At 39.3% G+C, this 12,136-nt stretch overlaps 1 protein-coding gene across 3 annotated transcripts in view; it reads right to left on the bottom strand.

The window, feature by feature from the left end:
- Positions 1 to 12,136, bottom strand: part of G3BP2 (G3BP stress granule assembly factor 2) — a 156,276-nt gene that overhangs the window by 61,065 nt on the left and 83,075 nt on the right. For all 3 annotated transcript variants that reach the window (XM_033960415.1, XM_033960433.1, XM_033960424.1), the window contains exon 7: positions 346 to 526. In XM_033960415.1, the coding sequence (XP_033816306.1) occupies positions 346 to 526 (181 nt within the window). The remainder of the gene's footprint in view (positions 1 to 345; positions 527 to 12,136) is intronic.

Below are 12,136 nucleotides of genomic sequence, written 5' to 3'. Positions count from 1 at the left end.
CAACCTAAAAATTTACCAAATCTTAATATTGCTATTACCAAAATACCTCTATCACTAACTTGTAAGTTTGCTTACTTAATGCTAGAACTGCAAAAATAAGGTATTCTATAGAAAAGATGCTTCACTACAAAGATCGCTTTTTTGTATAGATCAGAAAATTAATTTAAGCCTTGCCATTTTGGTGATTTTTTATGAATATGAGTTAGGTCAAAAGATGTACTATAAGTTTGCTCTTTAGTATACCTAAAAAACTATTACAGTAGCTCTGGAAATGATATTTCAATATTGTGAACAAATGATATCATACTTAGGTTTTACAAAAAAGAAACTGGATGTTCATCTAACCTTCGGTGGCTCTTGGGGTAAAGAAACAGTTTCTACAGGAGGTGGAGAAGGAGACTTTTCTTCCAGTTCTTCCAAGTTCTTTTCCTCCACTTCACATTTCAGCTCTTCTGATTTTGGTTCCAATTCTGGTTCAGGCTCGGGCTCATGAACAGGTTCCTCCAAAGCCTCCTCTACTCCATTACTGTAAGGCAATCATTTTGCATTTAACCTAATAGCCTATTTGAGTCAAATTAAATTCATGTTCTTGCCGTAGGCAAGTTAATTCTTTGCCATTTAGAATATAAAATTTTTTTAAATAAATCTTTATTCATTTTTACATCTTACAACAAGTGCATCAATAAATGACAATTGAAATTGAACACATCACTTGAATTTCTTTCATATTTAACATTAATACATAAAATTAACCCCTTCCCTCCCATCCCTACCATATCATATGTAATCAAATATATCCTATAAAAAATTATTTTCTACTGATCTAAACATTTAATAAAATTCAGAATTTCCCCCCTCCCACCCTATCATTTGCATTGTACTTATAATGGAAAAATGGTATCTATTCATTACTATAATTTGTCAATGGCCCCCAAATCTCTTTAAATTTCTTATAATTCCCTTTTTGTATTGCTATTGTTCTTTCCATTTTATAAATGTGACAGAACGAATTCCACCAAAAACTGTAATTAAGTCTACTGCAATTTTTCCAATTATTTGTGATATGTTGTATGGCGTCTCCTGTCATAAGCAAAAAACAAAAGGAATTGACCCCGAAATATCCAAAAAGAAGAAAATCCAGAGAAAAAAAAAAATCTGTGGAGTGACGATGTTCCTAAATGGACTTTATTAGAAAGTGTCAAAGTTCCAAAGGTACACTGAAATCATCCACCTAAAATAATTCCATCCACATAAAAATAAATCATCCACATAAGAGCCTTAAAGGACCTAGTCTGCTAGGGATACAGGACCCAACATGGTCCGCATTATCGACAAAAAGTCTTCTTCAGGGGTCCCTGGGGTCCTATAAAGGTGAGTACGTGGGACTTTGACACTTTCTAATAAAGTCCATTTAGGAACATCGTCACTCCACAGAGTTTTTTTGGTTGACTCCTGTCATAATCAATAAAAGCTTATTATTGTTTGATGAAATTTGGCTCTTTGTTTTCACTGACATACCGAATAGAATTGTTATCATATGATAAAGCTACAGGGTTCTCCAATAAACAATTTATTTGGGTCCAAATTGATTTCCAAAAGGTCAAGATAAAGGGACAATAATATAACAAATGATCTAGTGTCCCTATCTCAAGAGTACAATGCCAGCATCTATTAGATTTAGAGCTGTTTAACTTCTGTAATCTAACTGGGGTCCAAAATGCTCTAATGTAAAAGGAAAAACCAAGTTTGTCTCATAGATGCGGATACTGTACATCTCATCCTCCAAGAACAAATTTATTGCCATTGAGATGCAGAAATTTGCTTAATCTCAATGCTCCAAATACCCCTAAGTCCAGTTTTAGGTTTTTTATTTACAAATACATTTATCAATTTAAACCACTGGGCGGCCTGGTGTCCCAAGAAGTCCACCTGAAAGCATAAAAATTCCAAACTATATTAATTGTTAAGGTTTTTCCATTCAGGGAACCCTGCCTGAATAGCCTGCTTCAGCTGCAACCATCTAAAGCTTTGTGATTTATTAAGACCATATTTATGTTGCAGCTGTGAAAAATCAAGGAGTTTACCATTTGAAATAACATCATCACCTAAAATCCGTATACCTGCTATCATCCAATGCTTCCAGATGACCTTAAATCCGCCAATTTGAATCTTGGAGTTTAACCATATAGTTTAATTTGTCGATTTATAGATTGGAATAGATGTTAAATTACTGACATATCGCAGAGTTTTCCATGTATCCATTAATATTCTATTTTCTTTATATAATCTAGGCATTTTAATGCTAAGAACATGACATAAACGTAGAGGGAACATGAGTCGCCATTCCAACCACAACCAATCTGGGGCATTGTCAGTGAGCTCTGGGAGGACCCAATACATATCTTGGCACAAAATATAGGCTTGATGATACTATAAAAGTTGGGAAAATTTACCCCACCCTCTGTAATTGGCTTTTGTAGAGATACTAGTGCAATTCTAGGAGTTTTACCCAGCCAAATAAATTTTGTAATAATACAATTTAATTTTTTATAAAAGGACCCCTGAAAGAACATTGGTATCATACCTATTTGATAACAAACCACAGGCAAGATCATCATTTTGATTGTTTAAACTCTCCCCCACAAAGAAAGATGTAAAGGATTCCATTGCTCACACATTTCTGTTACCTTCTGTAATAATTTTTTTTCATTATCTTTCATTGTGTCTTCCAGAGTATTTTTTATCCTAATACCTAAATATTTTATTCCATCCTCCTTTCATAGAAAGGGGAATGGATCAAACAAGCCCTTTGTACAGTATACATTTAGTGGAAGAACTTCTGATTTGCTCCAGTTTATCTTATATCCTGAAAATTTAACAAATTTCTCTATCAATTCAAGTAAACATGGAATGGTTATTTCTCAAATGAAGCAATATATCATCTGCATAAGCAGATACCTTATATTCCCGAACTGAATAAGGAATACCCTGTATCTCCTTCACTTGCTGAATAGCTAATAACAAGGGTTCTAGTACAATATCAAAAAGCAAAGGAGATAGTGGACAACCTTGTTTAACTCTCCTCTGCAAGTGAAAACATTCTGATAAATTATTATTAATATACAATCTCGCAGCCGGGGAGCTATAGAATGTTTGAATCATTTGTATAAATCCTGAGCTTATACCAAACTATTCCAATGCTTGATACATGAAGGTCCATTCCACCCGATTGAAGGCTTTCTCTGCATCCAAAGACACCGAAAAAACCGGATCATTCATGGCTTTTGTTAAATTTAACATATGAAAAGCCAATCTGGTGTTATTTAATGAATGTCTTTTAGCAACAAATCCAGTTTGGTGCATATCATTAATAAAAGGGAGAGCCTTAGCCAAGTGTATAGCTAAGGTCTTAGCCAAGAGTTTGCATCCACATTAATTAAAGAGATAGGCCTATAGTGGGATCTCTATTTAGCTTTGGCAAAACTATAGTTAAAGATTCCGCCATAGTACCGGTAATGCAACCCTTAGTTAGTTGAGTCTGATATAAATTTAATAAATAAGGTAGCAGGGTAATTTGGAATGATTTATAAAATTCCACCGTAAAACCATCACCACCTGGAGCGGATCCAACTCTAAGAGACTTCAACGCTGTTTGTAATTCCTTTAATAATATAGGCTCTTCTAAACTTTTTTTTTTATATGATCAGGAATTTTCGGTCCATTAATTAACTTCAAAAATTCTAGTCCATCCTTTTTCCTATCTTCATAAGGCTCAGAAGAATATAGCTCTTTATAAAATTTTAAGAATTGATTTAATATATATCCAATTTGAGAATGTGTGTATCCTTTCTCATCCTTATTTGCAATAATTTTTATTCTTCTTTTCTTTGCTTTAAGATAATTTGCCAATAATCTTCCAGCCTTATTTGAGTTTTCATAATACAGAGTCTGCTGTGAAAACAAATCTCTCCTTACCAATTTTGAAGATATTTCATTAGCCTTTTGCTTTTAACAAAGCCTGAAGAGTACTTTGCTCCCATTTATTAATCAATTTAGACTTCAAATTCTTAATTTCTTTTTTCCAAATTATCAAATTGTTTTTTAAGTTGTTTTCTAATATGTACAGAATATGAGATAATATTGCCTCTCATAGTAGCTTTAAAAGTATCCCATAGTATTTCTATGGAAATTTCTTCTGAAATGCTAATTTGAAAGAATTCATCCATCTTTAACTGTAATTCTTCAAGGAAATTTGAATCCGCAATCAATGTATTATCGAATCTCCAAACAGATCTACTATTATCTTGTTCAGCAAATTTAAATTTGATCCACACTCCACCATCATCAGATAAAATAATTGGATCTATGGAGGCTTGTGTCACCTGTTGTACTAATTGATTTGAGACAAAAATATAATCTATTCTTGAAAAGGATTTATGAACTTGTGAGCAAAAAGAAAATTCCCGATCATTAAAATGAAGTATCCGCCATATATCTTTCAAATCACAAGAGTGCACTAAATTATCTAAACCTAATGATTTCATAATTTTGCTTGGTTTTTTTATCCATTAATGGATCCATGACAGCATTAACCTTTTCCTTTCGTAATACATTTTATGTTACGCTGATTCCAATCGTAATTATTTTAGCAAAGTTTTATATTATTCACCGTTATCATTTACGGCTATTGTAAACATAATGTAAATAAGTCATAAGTCTGTAAATTCAAATATTTTGTGTTACTGGCTCTTTATTAGTATGGGACATACGATGGCAACGACATTTTTGGAATGTCCTATCATCTGGGACACACGATAGGAAAATTTTAAAATCTCCAGCCACTACTAAATTAGAAGCGGCCAGTGGGAGAATCAATTGTTGTACCTTTTTAAAAAATTCAATTTGGTTCGAATTAGGGGCATACACATTGAATAATACCAGGGTATTATTTCCCATGCTCATTTCTATATGGAACCATCTGCCCAGGGGATCAAAATCAATCATTTGAAAATTATCTTCAAAATATATAATCCAATAAAAATATGTAAAATTAATTAGATATTTATGAACACATACCATTTTCCAAAAATTAACCTACAAAACATAAAATAAAATTATCTCTATCCCCTTATTTCTATACTTCCCCCTCCCTCCCAACCCCCCTTTGACATGTCCCTGGGGAGAAGGGTACCAATTTCAGCCTCAGCTGATTCCAGCAAAGAAATGCCCAGTAACATGACTAAGGCCTCTTTGAACCCCACAGGAAGCAAAGCACGGATGAGCATGGGTTCTCCTGCCAGGTGAGTGTACTGCTATTAAAGGTACTCCTGGAGGAACTCCATGCAAACTACACAGCATGGAATTTGTGCAGAATTCAGCATAGGCAGCAGTGGCTCTGCTTTTTCTTCTCCTCCCCCACTAAATTCCTACAACAAGAAAAGGAAGCGAACTGCTGCACATTGGATCACTTCCTTCTCTTGTGCTAGCTTCAACCCAACTGTTTATATGAACCAAACGAAGTACAGGAGTGAAAGTGACCCAACATGCAATGATTCACTTCTTCCTTGTCGCAGGAGCTCAGCTGGAGAGTGGAAGAGACTGTGAACAGAGCTGCTGCTACCTGTGGCAGAAAATAAGAAGGAGCTAGAGTAAAGGGGTGAATGTGCCACTGCTAAGTGGACAATCAAACCTGAAGGTGTGGGGAAAGATAGCTGGGGAAAGAAGGAAAGGCTGGAGGTACTGCATGTGGTAGACTTTGGGGGACAGAATTACAGGTCTTATTGGGATTAAAGGGAGAGAGAGAACTGAGGAGGCTGGAGCCTGAAAGGAAAAGGCTGGGAGGGATTTCAGGCCTTATGATGGGGGAATTCTACATAACATAAAACATTACAAATAAACTTTGCAGAGTTTTAAAATATTGTGCACAGTAAGTTCAATTTTTTTTTTTGCACAGAATTCCTGCCAGAATATATAGGGAAGCACAAGAACAAAGAAAACAGCTCCCCCCCCCCATCTCTCAGCCTGCTAAAGATAGGGTTACCATATTTGGGAGGTAAAAAAAAAAATAGGACATATGGCCCCATCCCTGCTCTGCCTCCCACTATTCCCACCCCCCCACCCTTCAACAATCTCCTTAGTCCCCCTTCCCACCCTGTGTACCTTTTTAATGCATGCTCTAACTTCCCTCTCCCATGGGTGCTTCTCTAGCTCTTCCTTCCTCCCTCCAATTGCCCCATCACGGATGTTTCTCTCTCCCCCTCCCTCCATCCAACACCCCACCCCGCAGGTGCTTCTCTCTCTTCTCCTCCTCCCCAACTCCCTCTCTGGATCCGGGCTCGTCTCTCCAGCCATGGCTGTCCCCTATCTACCTCTGCTTCAGCGAACATAAGAACAGCCTTAGTGGGTCAGATCAATGGTCCATCAAACCCAGTAGCCTGTCCTCACGGTGGCTAATCCAGGTCACTAGTATCTGGCAAAAACCAAAAGAGTAGCAACATTCCACGCTACCAAGCCAGGGCAAGCAGTGGCAACTTCCTGTTCCCACGCAGGCAGGACAGCTGCAGAATGAAGGCTTCCAGGGCAGGCCCATGGCAGCAGTTTTACCTTGCTGAAGCTGCTGGCCTGCCCGAAGATTGAAAATTTCAGAAGAGGTAGGTGGGGAAGGTTGTACCATACATGGACAAACTCCTCCAAAGTTACCAAGTTGTCCGGACACCTGGACAGTCCTCTAAAAAGAGGATATATCCAGGTAAATCAGGACATCTGGTAACCCTAGTTAAAGATTGTATAAATCTAAGCATGTGCATAATTTTGAAAAGTGGGGAATCTACCAGTACTTTTAAATTCATGTTGTGTCTCAGTTGAACTGGGAAACTGAGCTTGAAGTCGTCCTACCACACCCACACCAACGATTTCCTTATCTGTCCAAAGTGGAGTTTCCCATACCTTATTCACATGTTCAGGGCAAATTACAGTTGTATACCTGGGATGTGCACAGGGGTTGTTGAAGAGACTACAGACAATACAGTTAGGGTGATCTTTCCAATCTCTAAATATGAAAGCATTACATCATATATTATTAAATTACATTAGTTGCCAATATACGTAAGGACACATTTTAAGCTTTATATGGTCAAGGACCATCGTATCTGCTGGAATTAGTCTCCTTATGTGTAGGCAGTTTAGGACATGCTTTAAGGAAGCAGTTTTACTTTCTATTTCTCTCCCCAAAACAAATTAGGTCCATTACGCAACGGAATACATCTTTTTATTATCAGGCATCTCTTATCTGGAATGATTTACTGTTTTTAATTAGATCAGAAGTTCGTTATACGGTTTTTAGGAAGCTTTTAAAAACATTTTTATTTAAGAAATTTCTATCTTGAAATTGATTGTGATTTCTGTTTATTGAATTTTAAGGTATTTGGTAGTATACTATGTTTAACTGGGTCTGTTTCCAGTAGTTGAATTCATTGTGATCCGTCTTACAATTGGTAATCTGTTAGTCCCTTCCGGAATCAATACTAAAGATGTTTTACCTCAACCTGCGAACCGGGTCTTGCAGAAATCCACACACTTTTTCTCTCCTGCTCTTCCCACCCCCTGCAGTGATGTCCAAAAGCAACCGAATATCACTGGAACAAAGCATAGCTAAAAAAGGGGGCACAGGGAATCACCCCACTATACGATAACATTCTGTTCTGCTCTGCAATATAAAAGAACAATTAATAAATGGCCAACATGAAACAAAGGCAAGAACATGGCAATCATATGGAACCAACCTGCCATGTGCAACAAGCACAAACTGGAAACATGCCTTCAGTAAAGATATGGACCCACATATACAGAACGATGCCCCACAAGGCCTGTCTGCTGGTAAGAAGCTTGAAAGGAGAACATTTGAGGTACAGAAGATGGGCCGTATTGATTCCGTTGGGGATGAAAAGAAAGATTACCAAAGGTAAAAACCTAATCTAACATTCTGTTACATCCCTCCAGAATCAATACTTAAGGAGACATACCAAAGCAATGGCAACATCTAGGGTGGGATGAAGAGCCTATCCGCAACACTGAGGCCTTAAATGTGGCATCGGACCGAGCTACCACATCCACTCTGTAAAATCTAGTAAAGGTATGAAGATATGACTAAGTGGCCACTCTACAAATTTCGGCCAGATTAATCGTTCGAGACTCCGCCCACAAAGTGGCAACACCTCTTGTTGAATGAGCTTTCAGAAAAACCAGCAGTGTCCTGCCACAGGCAATATAAATCAACGAAATGGCCATGTGGATCCATCTGGTAATAGAGGCCATAGATGCCAGCTTGCTCCTCCTGGATTGGCTAGTCAAGACAAACAGATGTTCAGAAAGATGGAAGTCATTGGTGCTCTCCAAGTAGTGAAGATTCTTTGGACATCTAGTTTCTGCAAGATCTATCCCTCTTTTCTAACCCAGTGGAACAAATAGCAGGCAGTTCAACTTCCTGGTTGACATGGAATTCCATACACAGTTTCAGAAGAAAGGAAGGAACTATATGGAGGGAGACTCCATTTCTGTGATCCTGAGAAAGGGTTCTCTACAAGAGAGAGTCTGCAACTTTGAAATACACCTGGCTGAGACAATCACCACAAGGAATACTGTCTTGACCATAAGGTCCAGAAGAGACGCATCCTTGAGCGGCTCAAAAGGTGCTTCAGCAAGCCCTTTTAGCACCACATTGAAGTTCCACGTTGGAAAGGCTAAGACCATCCGAATAGGAGCATGCAACTGCTCCACCTGGTCTCTGGCAATCACTACTGGAAAGCCTTCCAGACCTTGGTATAAACCACCATAGTATAGGGCTTCCTAGACTTCAAAATGTGGCAATGACTATGTCAGAGCATCCTCTTTGAATCAAGGCCTTGTGTTCAAGAGCCATTCTGTAAGACCAAGGCGCTAGGGGTTCTCCATAGGAACAGAACCCTGACTGAGGTAGTTTCAAAGAGGGAGCTTGACCTTCTCATCTCTCTGAAGACGGACCAGATCCACATACTATGGTTGGCGAGTCCAGTCCAGAACCACTAGGATCACAAGGCAAGAATGAGACACTATCCTGCGGATGACTCAACCTACCATTGGAAATGTGTAAAGGAGCTTCTGAGTTGGCCAAGGCTCAACCAAAGCATAGAAACCTATGCTTTTCAGCTTTGTTCAACTAAGAAAGCTCTTGACTTTCAAGTTCTTGGCTGAAGTCATCAAGTCTTATCGTTACTCTGTCCCAGAGACTCAGAATGAGCCAAAAAGCTCTCTGCAAGAGCAACCACTCTCCCAGGTCTAGGATTTGGCAACTGAAAAAAATTTGCTTGCACATTTTCCATGTTGGCAATATGCACAGTGGATAGAGCCAGAAAGTGCACTTTCACCCACCACAACAGCATCTGAGCCTCCTAACTCATAGGAGCACTTCTGGTGCCTCCTTGCCGACTCATGTACTCTACTGCTGTGGCATTATCATAGAAACATGATGGCAGATAAAGGCCAAATGGCCCATCCAATCTGCCCATCCGCAGTAACCATTATCTCTTCCTCTCTAAGAGATCCCACGTTCCTTCAACACCCTCACGGCTTTCCCTTCCAGGATGTTTTGGAGAGCTCTCAGCACCAACCGTATTGCCCGTAGCTCTAGACAGTTGATTGACCAGTCCTTCTGATAGAGTCATAAGAACATAAGCAGTACCTCTGCTGGATCAGACCATAGGTCCATCGTGCCCAGCAGTCTGCTCATGCGGCGGCCCATCAGGTCCAGGCCCTGTATAGTGATCCTCTATCTATACCCCTTTATCCCCTTTTTCTTCAGGAAGTTATCTAATCCCTTCTTGAACCCCAATACCGTCCTCTGTCCTATTACACCCTCTGGAAGCGCATTCCAGGTGTCCACCATCCTTTGGGTGAAGAAGAACTTCCTAGCATTGGTTCTGAATTTGTCCCCTCTTAATTTTTCCGAATGCCCTCTCATTTTTGTAGTTTTCGAAAGTTTGAAGAGTCTGTCCCTCTCCACTTTCTCTATGCCCTTCATGATCTTGTAAGTCTCTATCATGTCCTCTCTAAGTCTCTGCTTCTCTAGGGAAAAGTCCACTGGCCTTGGATGGAATGATCCCTGCAATAAGCCCTCCAGCCTGAGAGATTCACATCAGTCAGAGTTTTGGAGAGGCATGTCCTCTTGAGAGCCGGGGCACGAATCCACAAGTGCAGACTGTTTTGTGCTGGCTGTTACCAGGGAAGGGGCATCTACAGGGGATAGATAGAAAAATACAAACATGATGGCAGATAAAGGCCAAATGGCCCATCTAGTCTGCCCATCCACAGTAACCATTATATCTTCCTCTCTCTAAGAGATCCCACGTGTCTATCCCAGGCTTTCTTGACTCAGACACAATCTCTGTCTCCACACCTCTTCCAGGAGATTGTTCCACGCTTCTACCACACTTTCTGTAAAAAAGTATTTCCTGAAATTACTCCTGAGCCTATCACCTCTTAACTTCATCCTATGCCTTCTCATTGCAGAGCTTCCTTTCAAATGAAAGTGACTCTACTCATGTGCATTTACATCACGTAGGTATTAAAACATCTCTATCATATCTCCCCTCTCCAGTATTTCCTCCAAAGTATACAGATTGAGATCTTTATTTTGTCCCCATAAGCCTTATCATGAAGACTACACACCATTTTAGTAGCCTTTCTCTTAAACAACTCAATTCTTTTTATATCTTTTTGAAGGTGCGGTCTCCAGAATTGTACACAATAATCTAAATGCGGTTTCACCAAAGTCTTATAACAAAGGCATCAACACCTCCTTTTTCCTACTGGCCATACCTCTCCCTATGCACCCTAGTATTCTTCTAGCTTTTGCCGTCACCTTTTACCTGTTTGGCCACCTTAAGATCATTGCATACAATCACACCCAAGTCCTGCTTCTCTGTCATGTACGGAAGTTCCTCACCCCCCCTAAACTGTACCTTTCCCTTGGGTTTTTGCAGCCCAAATGCATGACTTTGCATTTCTTACCATTAAATTTTAATTGACAAATTTCAGACCATCAAGCTTCGCCAGGTCTTTCTTCATGTTATTCACACAATCCTGGGTGTCTACTCTTTTGCATATTTTGGTATCATCCACAAAGAGGCAAATCTTACCCGACAGCACTTCAGCAATATCATTTATAAAAATCTTAAAAATAACAGGCCCAAGAACAGAACCTTCAGGTACACCACTGGTAACATCCCTTTCCTCAGAGGGATCTTCATTGATCGCTACCCTCTGTCGACTTCCACTCAACTAGATCTTGACCCAGCCTGTCACTTTAGGGCCGATCCCGAGGGCACTCACTATATTTATTAGACATCTGTGTGGAACACTGTCAAAGGCTTTGCTAAAATCTAAATACACCACATCCAGCGCACTCCCTCTATCCAATTCTCTGGTCACCCAGTCAAAGAAATTGATCAGATTTGTCTGAAAAGACCTACCTCTAGTGAATCCATGTTGCCTCCGGTCCTGTAATCCACATGATTCCAGAAACTTCACCATACTCTGTTTTAAAAGTGTTTCCATTAATTTGCTTACCACAGAAGTCAGACTTCTTCCGTACTTCCACTTTAGTGGACTGACCACATCTGCCCTTCTCCAGTCCTCCAGTACCACTTCCCGATTAGAGATTCATTGAAAAGATCAGTCATCTGAATCACCAGGACTTCCTTAAGTTCCTTCAGATATACACCATCCGGCCCCATCATTTTGTCTACCTTTATCTTAGCTAGCTCCTCACGAACACAACTCTCTGAAAATCATTTAGGGTCTACCACTCCTCCATTCCTATTCATGTTTGTCTTTTGTGGTCCTGCTCCCAGTGCTTCAGCTGTGAACACAGAACAGAAATATCTGTTAAGCAATTCAGACTTTTCTTTATCAGTTTCTACATATTTCTCCCCTTCACCTTTGAGTCTCACAATGCCATTTTTGTACTTCTTCCTATCACTAAGATATCTAAAAAAATGTCTTGACACCCGTTTTACCATGTCAGCTATTTTTTTTTCTTCCATTGGCATCTTTGCTTTCCTGACTGCACAACTAGCCTTTCTTAACTTTTCCAGATATTTTT

This window comes from Geotrypetes seraphini, chromosome 1 (assembly GCF_902459505.1).
Source record: "Geotrypetes seraphini chromosome 1, aGeoSer1.1, whole genome shotgun sequence".
In the NCBI taxonomy this organism is placed as follows: domain Eukaryota; kingdom Metazoa; phylum Chordata; class Amphibia; order Gymnophiona; family Dermophiidae; genus Geotrypetes; species Geotrypetes seraphini.
Note: the sequence above shows the minus strand (reverse complement) of the source record. Positions and strands in the feature narration are given on the sequence as shown.